The 20,535-nt window shown below is 37.9% G+C and overlaps 1 protein-coding gene across 3 annotated transcripts; it reads right to left on the bottom strand.

Annotated features, from left to right (window-relative positions):
• Positions 1-1,473: 1,473 nt before the first annotated feature.
• LOC116301593 (uncharacterized) lies at positions 1,474-20,283 on the bottom strand. 3 transcript variants are annotated; one of them, XM_031710675.2, is made up of 28 exons: positions 20,107-20,283; positions 19,922-20,000; positions 16,099-16,196; positions 15,830-15,893; positions 15,539-15,567; positions 15,249-15,289; positions 14,984-15,181; positions 12,724-14,777; positions 12,582-12,624; positions 12,270-12,304; positions 11,378-11,438; positions 10,176-10,249; positions 10,021-10,063; positions 9,508-9,584; positions 9,008-9,047; positions 7,838-7,995; positions 7,670-7,709; positions 7,031-7,107; positions 6,678-6,744; positions 5,974-6,140; positions 5,422-5,467; positions 5,099-5,172; positions 4,035-4,198; positions 3,765-3,910; positions 3,573-3,625; positions 3,396-3,432; positions 3,038-3,185; positions 1,474-2,548 (listed from the first exon to the last, which is right to left on the bottom strand). In XM_031710675.2, the coding sequence occupies exons 1-28, from the start codon at positions 20,196-20,198 to the stop codon at positions 2,287-2,289; spliced, it is 4,467 nt and encodes a 1,488-aa protein (XP_031566535.2). In that variant the 5' UTR covers positions 20,199-20,283; the 3' UTR covers positions 1,474-2,286. The 3 variants fall into 3 exon arrangements, with proteins under 3 accessions (XP_031566535.2, XP_031566536.2, XP_031566537.2); XM_031710676.2 differs by having other exon boundaries at positions 12,582-12,621; XM_031710677.2 differs by lacking the exons at positions 19,922-20,000; positions 20,107-20,283 and adding an exon at positions 19,325-19,504.
• Between the last annotated feature and the right edge of the window lie 252 nt (positions 20,284-20,535).

The following is a 20,535-nucleotide window of genomic DNA, read 5'->3' as shown; positions in this document are numbered from 1 at the left end:
CAAGAACTTCTTGAGCTTTGACTAGGACTCAGTGCATGACATGTACACAGGCAACCCAGTAAACGCATTTTTTTACTTTACAGTTGACATTTGTGACTATTTAGACACTGATTCGAGGCTAACGTAACACTGTATAAATGAGTCTGTAATCAAGAAACACAGTTGTATTTGGCTAATTCGAAAATGGTCTATATATTCTCTAGCTAGGTTAGCCTCGATTTTAAATTGTATGAAATTAATTTGAATATTGCTGCATTCCAGTGAAGGTCAGTGGAATTTCAAAGCGTTTCATGATTATCGAAGTTCTGCATTCTTTATTATTAAAGAAACTGTTATAAATCTCGCGTTCTGATCGGTTGTAAGCGTGTGCTTTATGAGAGCACACAGCACACACGCGCACTTTCAAATGCGTGATTCCTATCTAAAATAACGGTTATTGTAATTTTATGTGGAGTTAGAAAGCACTTGGGGATTGGCAGAACACTTGAGAAGTGTCGAGAAGCACTCCGCTATTTATTTATTTATTCATTTTCTTCAATATAAATTTTTTGCTTCCCTACAACAGGAATATGTACCCGAGATGAAAATTTTGGGTTGAAAATCGCTTGTTGAGAATCGCAATTGAAACCGTACGTAGCAAACTGATTTGATTTAGCTTTGATTTATGGACGAAGGTTGCAACTGAGGTCGATGATTTAGATCATATCAATTATTGTGATAAATTCGTAGTAAACTAGGAAGAATGAAATTGTAGAAAATCGTAGCAATTTTTTGGTTGAAAAGATCTCGTTGTAGCAAAAAGGGTTTGCCCAAATACCGTTCAATATGACTTGGGCTCTGGGTACGAAATTAACGAATAGCTATACACACCTCAACAACCGGAGACCGCCAAGTAACGCAGGCTACAGGAATACTGGTTTCCGTTATGAGTAAGTCAATGACACAATGCTAGAGGGATTCATGATATTCAAAGAAACAACTTCTATAATTATATAGCGGAAACATACTTTAATAATTTTTTTCCCCATACAATAGTGCCCTACAGTTCCCTGCGCCATCTTGAATGGTAACCGTGCCTTTGCATCGAAGCGAGATGAACGGTGACAATGGCGGATCCAGTATTTTGTTCAGGGAAGGGTACTGCGCACAAAGTTAACCCAGGGAGGGGTGCACCCCTTAGAATCAAAGGGGAAAAAACAGTATTGGTTATCTTCGAAGTAGGGACACAAAGTCGAACCAGGTAGGGGTGCGCACCCCCTTCACCCCTCCCCTAGATCCGCCCCTGGGTGAGCTTGCAATGATAGAGTCATGTGCATAATTGTTCAACGTGTTAATAGTTATAAAACAAGATCTCTATCATCGCAAGCTCACCGTTCGTCTCGTTTCGATGCAAAGGCACGGCTATCTTTCAAGATGGCGCCGGGAACTGTGAAGATAATTACCAATGTTTCGAGAAAAAATATAATTTAAATATAAAACACATCCTCAAACATCTTTAATTGCTTTTCCCTTCGCATATGAGAAATATTATCTTGTACGTTATTTCTTGCATTTACTTGTTAAAAAATATATAAATATACTCCTTTTAAACAAAATGGAAGCTTTAATTATAAAATGGGCAGTAGCTACTTAAATACTAACCCGAGATTTTATTGTGCTCGGTATTTCTTAGATTATTTTTTTTTTTTACTTTCATCCAAATTTCCAATTTCCGATTTCAAGGGTTTTTATTAGAACACGGGCGAAGAAAAAAGGACAAATTTTTTGAATCATTGAAGTTTTTCTTTCCTCTTTCTCAGCCTGTGTTCTAGCAATACCTAATGACTGGGGAAATAATTAAGTAGCCTGTATTCCTATTGGTCTGTCGTTTGAATACCCAATCAGATTCGAGAGCTTCTACTTTTCTTTGCGGGGACCAAAAGAAACCCTGGCTCAAATTTTGGAGAAAGATATTACGTTTTTAATTTTTTTAGTTACCTCAGCAGGGAAGAGGAAGGACGTTCATCGCCGGAATACATAATTTTCTGAAAGTAATTGTATGTTTTGTATAGATGTTTGGCTTCAACGTTTGAAAACGAATATTACACAGGGATCCCATAACATGATTATCTATCAATATAACACAGGGACTCCACAAAGTCACCCTGTTTACAGACGTGTCTATCAGGGACTCCACGAAGTGTATTAAGATTCTTGGTGTGGGAAACCACAAGAATCCTACGCCAAGACTCACAGTATTGACAGCCAGGTGTCTCTGGCAACACAGGGAGCCCACATGGTGAATCATTATCTACATCTTTCAATACGAATTCCTAATAGCCTCCTTATGGTATAGTTCAAAGGTATAAGTTCTGCTGTTGGTTCGTCCTTGCTGCTTCCTTCAGGGGAATACGAAGGTTTAACGCCCAGGTGGTTCTCTGATATGATGTCCAAGAATCGCGACCAAGGCATTTTTAGAGTCTCAATGTTCTTTATTTTCTTTTGGATCGTTGTTTTGGCCACGAGTCCGCTGTCATAGAACTCTTGGACTAGTATGTAGTTTCGCCGCCTAAAATGAGAAACGGATGGAATTGAAACAGAGGGGAACAACTTATATTAATATATTATATATTTTACAACCACCACCCCCCATGCGGGGCTCTACCACTACATTCTATGTTCACAACATACAACACTCATTTCACATGTTGCTTTTTATGGAGGGAGGAAACAGGATATCCCGGAGAAAACCCTCGTGGCAAGGGAGAGAACAACACAACAAACAAACTCAACTCACATATGATCCAGTCAGAGCCAGGGCTTGAACCCGGACCACAGTGGTGAGAGGTGAGCGGTAAACCACTACGCCACCCATGGGGAAAAAGCGTTGGCGAAGAAAGAAATCAAATGGAAAGAGGGAAGGTAAGGAAACGAAGTGAGGAGAGGATAGGAGAGGATGAGTAGGGCAGCGCAGGACAGGGCAGGGCAGGGCAGAGCTGAGCTGAGAGGAAGAGAGGAGAGAGGCGAGGACAAGAAACAACGAGTTGCGTCAACCTACCCTACAACTACATCATCTTTTAAAACAGGTAAATTATAAGTTGTGAGATGAGGTTTATCGCTGACTTCAAACTCAGGTACAAACGAGTCCGAACAATCAGGAATGTCTTCCCAGATACCAGACACGCGATCAGGAAACTCAGAAGCATCTATTGAAATATCAGTAATATAAAAATAAAGTTCATTACCAACGGAAAGTGAAATGTGGGGGAGGGGTGGAGGAGGGGGAGAGGACGGGGAAGATTCTTAACCACTGGTATCCATGTTCATCATGAGAAAAGGCTTAAATTTTCAACAGTTACTATTTTCACTTTAGGAAAAAAGCTTCATTTACCACGAGAAAATTAATATATACCAACCTGACAGCCTAGTAGAACAAGAAAATTCCCATCCATCCTAAAGATAAGTATATACGTGATTAATAATAATGAATAAATATAGTTACTTGATAGCCATTCATCTCAACTACTATATCATGATATAAACGCTAAAATCAATTTTTGATTTTCAATTTCAATTTAAGAATGGCAACTTACTGTTTTGTCTTCTATGTTAATTGGATTTTCAAGCCCAACATCAATACAATAATCTGTGAGGGAAACGATATTAAAAAGAATTGACAAAAATTCAGCGACTCTATTTTGAATATCTAAAAAACCACCACCACCACCACCAACAACAACAACAACTACTTATTACTACTTAATTATTATTTTATGACGTCCAACCTCTTAAGAATTTTTTCGTTTTCGGCTCCTTCGCACAAGCGAGTGCATTATTCCCAGCATACGTTGCAAGCATTGGATCAGCTCCGTACGACAGAAGTACCCGGATGACGTTCACGTGACCAGCTTCAGCCGCGTCGTGAATTGGCCTGGTAACGAGAAAAAAAACAAAATAATGGAAACTTTAAATTGTGCTAACGAGGAAAGCATGTAAAGAAAAATTTGCCTATTGAAAATCAGATTCCATGTACACCCAGTTAATCGGTAGCTCACCTTATTCCATCATTTGAAGCTGCGTTCACATTAGCGCCATATCGAGCCAGAACTCTAACGACAGCCAGTTTCCCTCGTGCGCATGCCTCGTGCAGGGGCGTCCACCCAGCATTATCTCTAGCATTAGGATCCGCGCCTCGCAGTATACATTGCTTTACTACCTCCTGAAATGATACGAAAATGACGTTATTTTCCCGCTCGTTTTCTGCGCATGTACGATGCATTTTTCAGCATTGTTGATCAAATTGTCATGGTGTGCAAAAATGTAGTAGCTATTTCGAGGTTGAGGAAAAAAATTCTCTAAACAAGTGTTACAGTGCAATATGCCAGTTCCACCCAGTTTACAGTTTTTTCTTCGACCTCGGAATGGCTACTACTCCTCTTCATAATTGAAAGGTGAACGTGTCTTTGCATTGGAGCAAGGACGTCGGTAGTGACCTTGCAATGGTAGAGACATGTAAATAATATTCGAAGGAGTTAAAAGAGTGTCTATGAATGCAAGGTAACTGCCTTTCTCGTTTCGATGCACAGGCACGGTTACCTTTCAAGATGGCGGAGAGAACTGTGAAGGGGACTATACTCCAGTTTCGAGTTCTCTGTTGCTCAGAGTTGTGTAGAATATTCACATGTTCCAGTGAAGGTTCGTGATATTTCAAAGTGTTTATATTGTTGAAGTTGTGCATTCTTTACTTTACCGTTGGTATTTGTGAATATTTAGACACTGATTTAAGGCTAAGCCTGAGTAAATGAGTCTATAATCAAGGAACGCAGCGGTAATTTGGAACTCGAAACTGGTCCACTGGAACAGCTGTCAATTGCTTGCCGTTTTAGTTTAAGATTCTCGTTTACGGTTAACGTGAAACATTAAAAAATTCTTTAAAATTAGTGAAAAGGAATCGCAAAAATCTCCAAGTAGTAGATAAAAATAAGAATATGTGCCTTTGTCGAGAAGGTTTGCAAAAGGTAAAGTGAAATGAGGGAAACGATGAAAACGCGTACATGTTTGCCGTTTGTGGAAAGAAAAAAAAACGGGAATCTTGATATGCCTGATATTACTGACTTACATCGTATCCGAGTCGGGCAGCTTTGTGTAGTATTGTTTCTCCTGTAGTTCTGTTTACTGACAACCGTTTAGTATCTGTAAAATAAAAGCCCAATAAATATCAAGAAAATTAGTATCATATTATGAAATGAGATACTCTGGGCTAAAGAGGTTGTTTCACGTCGTAGGTTTAGGAAAGCGCCAGAGGCTTCTCGTCAAAACAGCAAACGATAGAGCGAGAACAAATAGCCTCTGCAACCCAGAGTAGAAAAATGGAAACGTTACACCAATGTTAAGAACGTGAAATTTTGATTGAGTGCAATTTTTGCAAAAGGCAAGACTCACCCCTATGTTTGTTTTCTTCTTCATTTAGTCTTGTCTCTTCTCGTTTCTGTGACGAAGGAATAAAAAGAAAACATTAGAAAAGTATTTATAGTAGGATTCACATGCACGGGTGAAAAACCAACTGCGCATGCTCGGAAGTTCGGCGGGAAAATTGGTAGACGCGTCGTGTTTACAAATAAAACTATTTGAGTTTTACCGGCGTTTCTTATTATGCAGTTTTGTACTTTCTTTTGTAAATAGTAAATAGTTCGTCATTACCTCTCTCGTATTATTTGACCAGGGAAAGAAAACAACTAAAGGGATGTGTTAGGGGAACTTAAAGGATTTTGGTTTTATTTCGGTATTATATTACTTTTTACTCGTGCGGGTTCCGAAATTGTTCGGAAATTCAAAAGGTTGGCAAACAACTTCGTAACTTAAATACAAAGTTCGTTATGAACTCCTAAACTTCTCACCGAAATTCTGAACTTGGAAGAATTCAGAAGTATTCTTCATTCGATAACTCAAAACAACGTGCCCCCTCTCCTCCCCCCTCAAGCACAAATGTCTTACCAAAGCCTGCTCTAGTTCGTCACCATGCCATTTACCGTGCATTCGTAAACACTCAGTCACTAGTCGCTGGACCTCTTCGGTTTCAGCAACAACCATCTCCTTAACAGGTTTGGAATTAACACTCTCGACGACGAGCAGGGGAACGTTTGGTTTCTCGCTCGACTTGGCTGGGAATCAAACAAACTAGGATTAGATAGACAAACAAGCAACACGGATGGAAGCACACGTGGAAAAACCGCGAGAACGTTCGCCTCTCACCATGGTAACCTGGGTTCGATTCCTGGACTCGGTGTCGCATGCGAGTACAGTTTGTAGTTAGTTTGCTTCTGTGCTTTGATGGATTTTCTCCTGGTTCTCCGGCCGGTTTTCCTCCCTAGCTAACCCAGCTCCGCAAAAATTAACTACTAATTTCTAATTCCATCATGGAACAAGGGACAGGTGTGTTATTCACTGCCTATTAAGTGCTGCCGTTCGCGTAAAAAACGATGACAAAACAGGAGAGGAGGGAGTAAAGGAAGGAGGAACTACCAAACAAAGGAAGGAAGAGAGGAAGAAAGGGAAAAAACGAGGAAGGGAGAAAGAGAGGAAGGAACGATGAAAGAGAGGAAGGAAGGGAGAAATAAAAGAAATGGAGGGGAGGAGGGAGGGGAGGAGGGAAGGAGGGGAGGAGGGAGGGGAGGAGGGAGGGAGGGAGTACCACTAACCTGTCTCATCAGGTTGTACATTCCTTTTATTTCTCGTTCTTGACTTTATCACGATTGGTTGAAAATCCTGAGAAAAAGATGGCAAGAATCAAATATAAGAACCGAGAGCAATGCACCGAAAGTTGCGACCAAGATGGTATCTAAAAGGATCTTTTAATTTTTTTATTCATTTAATCGTCACAATGCAGTCTTCTTTTTTCTTCTTTATCTTCCTTTTCCCCCAACTATTATTTTTTAATTTATTTGCCCATCCCCGGTCTTCAAAAACCGCAATCCATAAATCGTATAATATAAATCCTATTCAACAAAAAGCATTCGATAAGCCGAGCGGCAAGCGACAAATAACTCCATACCTTGAAACCCTGATAGGAAGGTACGAGCATGTAAGTCTTGACGCGATGTGATCGCTCTATCGACGAATCCAATGATCCTTAAAAATAAGAAAAAAATAACGTTGAAAATTCGTTGGGTTTAGAAATGGTGACATCGTATTTACAAGGTAACAAGATATTCTATGGGGGTGGGGTGGGGGAAAGGTGACAAAGGTATTGGATTTGCAACGACGTATTCCATAGGGGTGTAGGTTGGGGAAGAGTTATCCGAGGGGGGTAGGGATAGGGGGTTAAAAGAGTCTCCTTGATAAATATAAAGAAAACTATACACGACTTTCAAAAATGGCCGCCAAACTCGGTTGAGACTAGGGACAATAGAATGGAAACGAGGTAAGTAAGGCCTCATTAGAAAACAAAGTCTACTCAGTACGATCTTTTGTGTCAAAGTCATTCACCCTTACTTCAAAATAGACTCTTAAAAGAACTCGAATTGATGAAATGAATGACTTTGACGCAAAAGATAGTACTGAATAGACTTTGTTTATTAATGCGGCCTTACTTACCTCGCTTCCATTCAATTGTCCCTAGTCCCAACCGAGTTTGGCGGCCATTTTTGAAAGTCGTGTATGAAAGGAACAACAATCGCGATAGAATACTTACTCTTTCTACTGTTGGTAGTTGGTTGTAACATATTCGAATTCTACGGGTAAAGAAAGCAGAATGAACACGACGATAGAAAAGAATGAAACATCATGTAACAACTTCAATGTCCAGATAAGTGGGATCGTTGGCATTTCTAACGGAACAATAGGACTAATTTGTACTCACCCCACTAGTGAGGGTATCTGTGTCCACCACGTGATTTTTACTAGTAAGTTGTGTGGTGCTGTCGTGTTCTTCGTTTTCTCTTCTTTTTTTGATTAACTTCTTGATTTTTTTCTTTTTTTTCTTAGGTGGATCGTCTGTTGGAGTATCAAGATGTGGCTCTGATGACACAAGAAAGAAAGAAAGAAAGAAAGAAAGAAAGAAAGAAAGAAAGAAAGAAAGAAAGAAAGAAAGAAAGAAAGAAAGGAAGGAAGGAAGGAAGGAAGGAAGGAAGGAAGGAAGGAAGGAAGGAACGAAGGAACGAAGGAACGAAGGAACGAAGGAACGAAGGAACGAAGGAAGGAAGGAAGGAAGGAAGGAACGAACGAACGAAGGAAGGAAGGAAGGAACGAACGAAGGAAGGAAGGAAGGAAGGAAGGAAGGAACGAACGAACGAACGAAGGAAGGAAGGAAGGAAGGAAGGAAGGAAGGAAGGAAGGGAAGGAAGGAGGAAGGAAGGAAGGAAGGAAGGAAGGAAGGAAGGAAGGAAGGAAGGAAGGAAGGAAGAAAAAAGGAAAGAAAGAAAAAATTATGTGAGATTTTCTTTTTGATATTTATTATTAGTTAATTATTCCAATGCTGCAGAGCAACAAGATTACAGATATTGCTTTAATAAAAACAAGACATGCAGTATTTTTCCTAAATATTTGCCAATTAAACAATGCCTTTTCTTCGAATGTAAACGTATTATAATTATTTTTTCAAAAACAATGTTTTCTTTGGAAAAGTTTTTATAAATAAAATCAATAAAATAGTAAGAAAAGTAACAAAACTTTTTCTTGTATTCCATTTCTCCATCATTCCATAATACAATATATAATTCATATTCTCGTTTATAATACACTCAACAAAATTACTCAATTTTTATTGGACAAGAGGAGTACAATTAAATCCCAAATTGTACTCTGCAGAGTCCCAATAAAGTTGCTCAACTTTTTTGAGTGTATTATAAACAAAAAATCACACAATCTTCTCGTATGATTCTGAATTTATAGATACTCGTGATGTTTTGAAAGTTCTCAAATTGGCGACTCGCTTCTCGAGATCGTGCGATTGCCTATACAAATACGTCATACTGAAAAACAATATATACGGATATAAATATACTTAGCATACAGGAAATTAATATCTTACCACCAGGGTTTGTCGAGACTTCTATGGTTTCTTTGAAGACCTAGAAATAAAAATATCACGATATTACTTTACATGGGATTCCATGGCACTATGATACAAAATGTAAATATTTCTCTCGTTATTTAAATTTCTATTCAAACGTTGATCTACCGAGCTTCATTACAGACATCGCGTCGTGACCAGACTAGACACGAGTAGAAAATAGTTCAAAAACTCTACCTCATTAATGAAAATTCGTTATGAATTTTAATAAAAGATATAAAACATATAAAAGCCTGAAAAATATATAATCTATTTATCAAAATAAGCCCTAATTATTAGCCAGAATTTATCTTTAATACCTATTTTTAGATCAACTAGGAAATTAATGATAACTTTCTAGCGGTTTTAAGTTCCAGTTGTCTTAAATTCATTGGACCGTGTTGAATAAATATTGTCTGTGTAGATAACTAAAATAAAAATATCTTGAATGAAATAAAATTGTGTTATATATCAAATACCTTTTCGGATTGATTTGTCTTCCTTTCCTTCGGGAATTCTCTGTGTTTCCTTGACGTGTTTTTATGGTTTTGGTCGTCTGTTAATAAGAATTATAAATGATTAAAGACGGATACCGGTGATATTTTTCTATAGAACTCGAAACAAAAACAACAGAATTTGAATACAATATTTATTCACATAGTACAAAAACTGTGATTGGTTTAAAAGATATTCACTCAACCAATCGGCGTCGTCGAACTAACATACTAAGCAAGCGAATCAAAAAAGAAACATTATACAGTACGAGGACTATAATTGGATGATACGATTTTGAATAGACCAATAAGTTAGCGCGATAGAAAGTTTGAACTGATAGACTCTTTCAGAAAATGAAAAATAAATTTTGAAAGTGAATTTAATGAATTTCTTTTTTATCAAAACTTTTCAAATACAGTAAAGAATAATTGTAAAAATCTAATCTAAAACTCTAATCTAAACAAGTACTAAAAAAATTAAAAACAATAATATTTTACCATTTCTCTTTCGTTTTTTGATCAGCGTCTTTTTGTTCTGCTCCTGAAATACCAGAATTAAAATAAACGCGTTTTCAATACCACAGGAAGCCCGGTGACCGAAAAGATCATGACATATAAGAGAACGGGTACGTAATCGTCAACATATAACTTACGGTTTGAACACAGATTGACAATTGGGGCTCCACTTTTACACCTGGACTATCTTCACTGGGCTTCTTAACAGAATCTATTAATATTTAACATATATAAATAAATATATGAATGAATTGATAAATGAATGAAACTAGTAAAACATTTTAATTAGGAAAATAATTCGAAGACATTTCTGGCAACGGGGCTGAAAAAACGTTTGCGCCTGCGTCAAATTGTCCAAGAAAACAAACATGGCCGCTCGAAACCTTCGCCATCTAACACGAAAATTTGTAGAGTTTTCAGGGGAAAACATTTTTGTACAAACACCAGAAAAGCTCTACATACAATAAAAGCAAACCTTTGCCTTAGCATGTTCTCTATTGGTTAACAGATTTTTTACCCCTTGACTTTAAGTAAGAAATAAGCTTAACTTCTGCACTTTTGAGGCTGATCTTGAGATTTTTCCCAAAACCAAAGGCTTTTGTTATTGGTAGCAGGTGAGTCTGCGATTTTATATCCACGATTGGTGATTCGTTTTTGTTTTTTTTATTGTTTCTGTTTTTTTGTTGTTTTTTTTCCAGCCCTGTTAGGTAGGTAGGTTAACTTTATTTAAACACGTTTGTCCCGTCAACTAAAGCTGATTTCCACAAGGGGCGTGTGGATAAATATTACAATGAAAAGCTAATACTATTTTATATTCTAATCAATAATCAACAACAACTGTTAATTAAGCTACAATAATACATAGTAAATTAAGTAATTAGATACTAAGAAATAGATAGAATAAGAGTGGCAATTTCAGATTTGAACACGGGCAGTGATTTACAATTTCTTAAGTTTTCTGGTAGGGAGTTCCAGACTTTTGCCCCATCATAAGAGAAGCTTATTTTACCAAATTCTGTTTTTGGAAGAGGTAACTGCAGTGAGGTAATGGAGTTCCTTAAGTTGTAATTTGTAACGTCTTGCTTTTTTGTAAAGAGATCTACAAGACACTTAGGGACCATTCCGTTAAGTTTTTTTTACATGTGCTTGGCCTTTGTTTTCTCTCTTTGGTTTTTGAGAGGTTCCCAGCCCAGAGCTTTCAAAGCTTCCTTATGGGGAGTTTCATTACTCATATAAGTGATAACTCTTGTAGATCTGTTTTCTGTTGATACTGACAGAAGTGTTGAACCGTAATAAGGGAACAGAAAACCGTTAAAATAAAAGCATTCTTCTCACTTACCTGAAGGTTCTTCTTTCGACTTCTTCAACTTCGACTCGCGGTTGGCAAGCCAGTTGCGTTGCTAAAAATAAACATCAAAATATTAATACAGATTTATCTCTGCTCCCCTTTAGTCTCAATAGAACCTTTTACTTTATTAAAGTGCCCCTCATTCTAACTCAATATTTTCAATATTGATTCTACATGAAGTGAATTAGTTGAATAGAAAAATATTTTCATATAATTTCAGTGTTGCTTCTTGGAGATATCAAGGTTTATTCTTTCAATATGCTAATGAGGAGGCATAACCAAATATACAAAACTTTTCTGGGCAGCAAAAAAAATTCTGTATGAAAAATCATTGTCTTACTCAGAGTTTATAGAAAGGTTATCGTAAAATTGTTTTCTCATAATACTCAGTGTTTCAATTTACAAATGATGACAAATAAACTCAAATTCCTATAATGACATCACACTCATTAGCATATTGGAAGTATAAACCTTGATATCTCCAAGATGCATCACTCAAATCATATAAGAATATTTTACCATTCAACTGTTCAATTCATGTAGAATCAACACTGAAAATATTGAGTTATGGGTGAAGGGCACTTTCATGCATCTCCTCTGAGGCGCTCTTCACCGTTTGGAACGAGTTTCACGATTTGTTGTTGTTTTTTGTTGTTGTTGTTGTTGTTTTTTTAAAATAATACATTAAAACTAGATTCAAATTACGATACATTGGTCTTCCAAATAATTAACAAAACCTATCCTATAGAATGAGGTGCTTTACTATGTGACAATCAAAAAGCAGGATCCGAATGGTGAATTCTTACTGCCTTCTCTAGCGCTGATGGAAAAGAAATTACTAATTCTTAAAGGAATAACGCGAAGTCTAAAGGGGATCTATTACCTTTCTTTTGACATTAAGTAACCAAGTTGACGATGCTGGAAATAAATTCAAAAAAAAAACAGTTTGACGACAACAAGGATTACTAAGTTAACACGTGTGACGTCATAGCCGCCATATTGGATGACACATTCCATGACGAGCAACAGTGCACGTTCAAACATAAAGTCGAGTTTTTAATTCCAAAAACATCTCGACTGATATTGCTTTCAGTTGTTATGTCATCCAGCATGGCGGCTCTGCTGCTGTATGGGTATTTCATTCTCTAAGGAATAATCAGTGCAAACCACGATTTCCTTATACATCTTCTATTACCTAGTTTTCCTTTTCGTTCTACTGGATTTGTTTCGACGTTCTTCTAGAAAAAAAAAAAAAAATTTTCAAATAATCGTCTCTTAATGAGCCTGCGTGCATTAACGGCCTGCAGACGTACTCAACACCGCTAGCAAAAACTTACATTTTTATTCGTCTTGTTTTTCTTGACTCGCTTCTTTTTCGGCAAAGCTGGCGCAACCTTCTCTTTCATTTCCATTTCACTAAACTGCATCATTGCGCGCTGTAGCGCCCGTTCCTCGCGGGTAAGTTTACTGGGGTCCCGATAAAGATCACCCGAACTAGTCTCCCGCTCTGGCGAGGGAAGCTTGGGCTCTAGTCTTTTATGAATTACGTTTAAGTTTGTTTTACGCTTCTTTTGCTGTTCAATAGCAGAATTGGTTTCATCTTCTTTTGGCTCATTCTTGTTCTTTTCTTTTTTACAAGAATCTAAAGAATCCTCTTTGGTTGCTTTGACGACCTTCTCACAACACCGACTCGTTAACGAATCGGTCTTCGGAGACGAATCGCCATATCTTATATCAGTACGAGCAGATCCCGGACTTGTTGTCCGAGGAAATTCGGTAACTCTCTTCGAGTATCGAGCCGTTTCCGAACTAGTCGAACTAGTCGAATGAGATGTTGTTCGTTCGTGCGACGATATGAATTCGATGGATGGTTTAAGCTTTGAGTATTTTGATTCCTTTGAAGAAATTTCGCTACTTGACGAAGAATTTTCCGTACTAATATTTTTATCTGGTGATTCAGAACCAAGCATTCGTTCAATGTCCGGGCTGTTGGCAGATTCGTGTAGTGCGCATGCATAAGAGTATTCGTCTCTGTCCTCATCGCTGATCGTGGGCTCACTTTTTATGACTTGCGCAAAAGAGTTGGCACCAGAAGACATGTTAGTGGTATAAAGTACCTGGGGCCATTGGGGTGATACCGGGCGAAAAACTCGCTCACTGACCGTATAGGGGGGAGGGGATTTAGTGATGTACTCGTTACAAGAGTACAGGATATTTTGACTGACGGCAGTTACTCCAGGATTTTGGTAAAACCGGGTAGAGTAATTCATCTCTTGCCTTGGTTGCATTTGTAATGGTTGAAATAGTTGGTTCTGGGACCCATATACTACGGGACTTCCGCGAGTCCTCGGGTGATATACGGGACTACCAAAAGTAGAAGTTGCAGTAAATCCATTGTCGTAGCAGAGTTGTACAGATGCGGGTACCCTGTGGATAGGGAGCGATGACGTCACGACACTCCTTCGATCCCACATTGGAGAGAATGCTTTCGAATGAATGGGACTTTTTGAATAAATCGTGGAAGACAGATCCACAGTGCTCTGCGGTACATAATTTCCATTAATTGGTAATCTTTGTTCGTCGTTAAAAATCTGTGGATTCTGCTCATTCAAGTTTATGAATTTTTTTCCCGTAGTTCTAGCAACACCGTTCACAAAACCGCCATTCAAACTCGGACTCCGCACAACCGAGTAAACTTGCTTGCGACTCTCAGCCGGTAAAACATGGAACTGTCCTGTTTCTGTTACCAAATTACGACTGTTTTCCGAAGGAATTTTTACGTTACCATTCGTGGAAGTCACAGAACGACTCAGTTCTAAGACTCTAGAAGGACTGGAATCCAATACAAAATGTACATCGTTGGCAGGAGTTCGAACAGTTTCCAGAGACTTGACATTATCACTACCTCGTAACACTTGCGTTACTTCTGTTTTCCCATCATGTAACCGTAATGAAACCGAACCACAAGTTGTGGACTGGTTATCATTCAAAAGAGGTTGGAATCCGAGTTCTTTAGGACTGTGTGGAGCAACAGCAGATTTAATCACGCTTGTGCGAGTTGAATCCATTGATATTCCATTTGTTTTCTTCGTTGCCGTTTCGTCATCGTAAGACGAAGAAATAACACTGGTAATCACATTTTCTTGCTCTACCTCTATTGGCATTTGCTGTTGCTGTAGCAACGAGGGTGATCCCTCACGTGACCGCTGCGAAATCCACTTCAGTCTTTTGGTAAATGGAAAATCTTTGCCATCGTTTAGGTTTAGTTCTTGGCAATTCTCGTTGGTATTACAGGATTCTGAGGTCGAAATAGAATTATTTTCGACCAATATGGAATTCATTTGTGCTTTGACTGTCGACCTGGACGTATTCTCTCCATCAAAATCGGTTTCTAGAAGAAAAAAATCGAATATAAGGAGTTGGCAATTGAAAATTCCAAAATGGCGCGAAAATGCTCTGATCAAATATTTTCTGATCTTTATGTGCTTTTTTACAGTTATTCTATCATGGTAGGTTAGTCAAAGTCGTATTAAATGAAAATATTCATAGAATTTATATATCTTTTTCAATGAAAATTAATGTAAAATGTTGACATACCTCGACTAGTCGATTCATTCACCGTTGTACCAAAGGAACTCGTGACGTCTTTGTCACTGGGTCTGGTTGGTAAAGTTTCCGACTGTCTCGACGATTCTTCGGGTGTTGTTCGCGGACTGTCTTCGGATACTCGAAAATTCTTTCGTAGATGTTCGAAGATTGATCGATGAGAACTCAAATTGCTTTGCATTCCATTTTCTAGAATGAAAAAAAAGGTGTTATGTCAAAATACACGATAATAGAAGGGAAAATAATAAAGTTTTACCTTGTTCATGGTTCTCCGACCCTGCTTCGCCGTTCGACAAGCTGGTAAATCAACAACAAAATCTTTAAAAACACAGGGAACCCACGTAAATATAAAAACCAATTTATCGAGCGAAGGATGGAAATTCCTTGTTTATTCTAAGTCCAAGGACTCAATAACTGCTACAAAGAGTTGGAAAGAAAGGTAGATCATTGTATGATATTCGTTAATTTGGTTTAATACTATATTGCCTGAATTTGAAAACTGCAAGCTATTTTTTTTTAGTTTTTCATTTTAGAATTTTGACTTACGTTCCATTCATTTCTGTCGTTGTTTTGATCTGTTAAAATACAATAATAAAGATAATGAAAATTTCAGAAAAGAAATAAAAATACTTGCTTGTTGTGCTGTGTGCCGTTATAAATCACTTGGAGATTGGCAGAACACTCGAGAAGTGTTCAGAAGCACTCCGATACGCGTCGTTATTCTCCTAACACTTCTCGAGCGTTCTGCCAACCCCCGCGTGCTTTATGACTGCACACAGCACGCGCGCTTTGAATTTGTACCTGCAAGACTCAGTAGATAGATAACAATAGACTTACATTTGTATCTATAGATCGTTGTTCTTTCGTTCTTTCTGTGGTACAAGAGGATTCTTCTAAAGTGCTGAAATGAGTAACGCAAACACGAAGTAAAATTTAGAAGGGACAATTTCAAAAGAACAAGCTCAACCGGTTTAGGAAACCTTCAACACTTTACAAAATAACTTTACTTCATTTCAATCTGGAAGTACAGTACACTTTTCGTGAAATGCCTTCAAGTTATTAATAACATCTAATAATATACTAATAATTGACATATTTTTATTCACCTATTGTTGACCGATTCTACTTTCTTGATAAGTATTTCAAATAGATTATTTGGCTTCGGAACTGCAGAGATTTCCAGTGAGCTCTTGATGGTTGAGTTCTGTAAATGATTAAAATATCATCAGATAGTGTCTGAAGACTTCTTCGGTAAATAGGAAAGGGATTCAGTGATGAATGAGAATATGAAAAACAAAAGGAAAAGAATGTTGGTAGCAAGAAACAAGAATCAAAATACGACACAGAAAAATAAGTGTAGAATCGTGACATGCATTGTACAAGAGAGGAATTCAGTAGTTACATACTGAGAAAATAGCAAATTAGAGCGACAGAAAAAACGAATTACAAAGAACAGAACATGGAAGCAAAGATTGACATTACAAGTTAACAGACTGAACTTAATAGAATAACCGAATAAAACGGAAAAATTCAAAAAATACTGAAAGATGTAAGGGTAAGAGATGCTGAAATAAAACCAGTGATAAGAAGCATGCTACAAATTCATATATTATATTGACAAACGAAAATCCTTTTCTAGAATTTCGTATAGAAACAACAGCAACAGCAACAACAGCAAAAACAACAACAGCAGCAACAACAATAGCAAAAGGACAACAACACCAACTACAAACATAGCAGCAACAACACTAGCTGAACAGAAGCAGCAACGACAGCAGCAGCAGCAGAAGCAACAACAACAACAACTAGCAGCAACAAGAAGAACAGCAGTAACAACAACAACATCAACAGTAAAAGTAACAGCTACAGCAAATATACTAGAATTGGTACCAATGGTAAGAAAAGTATAAAGAGTTGTCAGGAGCTGCTGTGGTGTGTGAGAGATTCGATTCTGAAGATCGTTCACACATGGTTAACATGTTACATTTAATAAAAACCGTGTTTCAACCATTTTTAATAAGCTTTCCAAATACTAACTAATATGAGACAACCGATATGCAGAGGGCGTGACACAGTGGTCTGACACATACGTTACGTGACAAAACTGTCAAGCGCCATAATAAACAACCGAATAATGTAACGCAAGTAGTCGCCGGTTTATTAGCCTTTGAATGATTGTGTCTGCCCTCTGGCTCTACATTAGAAAGCGAAAGGTTACAATTCACTTTACTTTAGGCCATATTTATCAAGAAAATCAAAGAATCAAACTTCGTATTACGACATATAAAAAGGGCAAACCAATTCAGATAAAGAATAGCAGTTTTGTTTCGGGTTTGAGTGGCTCTCTGTCTGCTGTACACGGAAGTTTTTCACTTGGTATTGCATTATCTAAATTCAAGGTTATTACGACGTCTATTAGTAACTAACGGACGTTTATGATACAGTTGCAAACGAACATACGAATAATGTAAGTCTTCCCTTAGCTTCAAGATACGCCATTCTGCAGCACTAGCATCTTCAAAGCATTCTTCTTTGATGGTGTTATAAATGCAAACTAGTAAGGTAGCGTAAATGCTAAAATTTAAGTCAAACTAAGGTTTAATCTAAGGACTCCAGAATAGCATCGAATACTCTCCCAAGGATTCGTGCTTCAACTAGATGTTCAGGCTACGCAAACGTGCAGTAATACAAGGATTTTGACGTGGAAAGCGAAGATTTAGCATACAAAAACTTAAAATTGTACTGTACGAGCTGAGATAGTTTGGTGACAAAGTAAGCATTCGCTTTCCGTATAAAACGGCCATCAATAGAAAAACGAGCAAACCTCTTGAATCCTGTAAATACAGACTAATAAAAAAGTGTGGACTGCAATTAGAGCTAACTAAGCGCACTCGAAACTCTGTTCCAACATTACTTCGGAATTCACCAATCGAACCATTTTATACATGCATCAACGCATAAATATTTCATACTTTTCAAGCCATTTATTCAAGCTAGTAGTTTTTTCTCTCGCACAAAGGTAATATTTTTGGGTGGGCAAAAAGGCATTCTGTAGTCAAGTTAACTGAGGCATGATGCGGGCATGACTTTAATACCGCCATACATACCATACATGTTAACTCGAACAGTACGACTTGCTCCTTGGTTCAAACCTCGTGAACTAGTTTTGCATCGCTGGAAGTTCGATAGACCAACCAACCCTAACGGCACAGAACGGCGTATTAAAGTTGAATCTTCGTCTTTCGTAATACAAAAACGACTCTCTCATTTTTTCACCATGTTCGTTCTGCTATTTAGGTGGATCGGCACAGTTTATTTGGGTTTGCAAAGAAAGCTGTATAGTAAAAAAGCACTGCCAACTCAGTTTTGAAGCTACGGTACCTAGGGTAGCTTCTCTTCATAATCAAAATCTCCACAATACCACTCATTCAGTTTCTCGACATAATGCAAACGTTCACTGGAAAAGTTTACTCGTAATCGCAAGTTCAGTGGTCATAGCATATGAATCTCATCGTAGCGATTCAAATGAAACTTGTTCTTACCCGACCTAAGCAGGCATTTCTGGGCAACAACGTAACTAGTTTGCTAGAGGCAGAGCAGTATCGATAGCAATAGTCCTAATTTGAATACGTATCAGCAAAAGTGAGAATAAATCCTTGAAAAACCTATTCTATTTTGTTGTTTGATGTAGTAAAACAAAGGACGAAACCGTTTGATTTTGACGAGACTCCCAGCATATTGGGTAAATTCTGTATGGCCTATATGAATCGGTTTATAAAATGGCATTGGGTAAATAACCCGTATTTTAAACAAATCTCACATCTCTAAAAAGATGGATATATCGAAGGATTTTCAGTACGTTAAATACGTGGTACGAGAAAGGGAGCAAGCTCCTTCGCCCACGTTTCCTTGAAGCCCGACTATCAGCCTCCATCCTAAAGTACGTATGCTTAAAAAAATTAAACGCAGCAAATAAAACGATTTCCACGAAGAAAACACCTAGAGAAGAGAATACAGATATCACAGAAGCATACGCGTCCATTATTGTGAAACAAATGTCGAAAGGGTCAAAAATTCGAAATCCCTAAATATCGGTCCTTCGACCAATATGGCGGACTTAAAGGCCCTTGGGTTGTCCTTGTCCGACAAGAAGACACTAATCTTCCTCTGTAACACGTTGCATGCCTGGAAGCATCACGTGTGAATGGTCATGAATTACTTAGCTCATGTTCTGCTGATCCCGACTTCTATCTTCTATCGATCGGGGGTTACTGGGATTATATACTGGTTCGACTACGTTGAATTTCTGGAAATATTTCTATTATGGCGTACCTCATATACTCTTATGGTAGTGGATAGAGCCTCTGTATTATACTTGTAGATCTTCAACAGGTTTTAAGACTGAAACGCAGACGATCTTCTCCGCGGTAAGAACGATCCTACGACGTTCTTCTACTATGGCGTACGCAGACTATCTTGCACTCAGAAAATGGTCGTCAGAAGATCGTGGACGTACCAATTCAGTCAAATTATTACCATGAATTTAAACTTAAGTCCACATAAATTTGCATGCTGGTCAAATCATTTCGGATAAAATCTTTCCTGATAAACGAAAGTTAGCATTTCGCATTGACTATAAAGCTCCGAGACGTTCTGCAAACTCGATCCTGGATGCTGTACGTCCAGTGATTAGAGCACGTTGCATCAAGGACTTGAATCAGTGAAACTCCCGGAAGTACGAGCGATTGCTACTTACTGTAATATTTAGACGTGATTAACGAAGGCATATGCATTGCCGTTATGTCTCATAATGCTTTAAGAGCGATGCCAGATCAATGTGTAGTAGCTGTGTAGTGCGATCTCGATCGTAGTACACTGAAGTGCATACTACGATGTCTTATAATGAAAAATCTCAATAATCATTCATACCTCTGATGGAGGCGGTGTATCTTGATTGAGTATAGGTTTCACACTAACTGTATTGGAGTCTTCCAGGGCGTCTGGATGTCTTTAGAAAAATATAAGAAGAGAATTCTTCAAGATAGGCATGAGGCGGAACACAATTCGACCCCAGACGATATCATAACGCTCCACAATGTGATTACCACTCTTACGTTTTCTCAATTTCCTCAACGTTCGATGACAATTTTGACACATTTGGAGTCCCTAGGATATCACAGATACTTGAGGTATTATCAGACGCCATTCCTAGGGGAAATCGAAAGACGTTTAGTCAGCTAGACACCAAAAATCACAGAGATAAAACAAAGATTCTTTAGCGTAAAACGCGCTCATTTTCACATTTACATATGCTGCTCTCCATGAAATATGACGTAATCTGAGTTTGAGAGAATCTACATTTTGATATTCTATTTCCTCTAAAGAATTACGCAAAATGCATTATCATACCACTTTATTAACCTTGTAATACACTTTACATGATGCTTAACTCACATAGTGTTAATTGTACTTAAGATCGAATAACATGTTTAGACATTTAGCTATTTATAATGACAAATAAAGTATATTCTCCTAAGATATCT

Source organism: Actinia tenebrosa, unplaced genomic scaffold (assembly GCF_029948245.1).
Source record: "Actinia tenebrosa isolate PJP-AT-01 unplaced genomic scaffold, QUT_ActTen_1.0 PGA_scaffold0__85_contigs__length_37466705, whole genome shotgun sequence".
In the NCBI taxonomy this organism is placed as follows: Eukaryota; Metazoa; Cnidaria; class Anthozoa; order Actiniaria; family Actiniidae; genus Actinia; species Actinia tenebrosa.
Note: the sequence above shows the minus strand (reverse complement) of the source record. Positions and strands in the feature narration are given on the sequence as shown.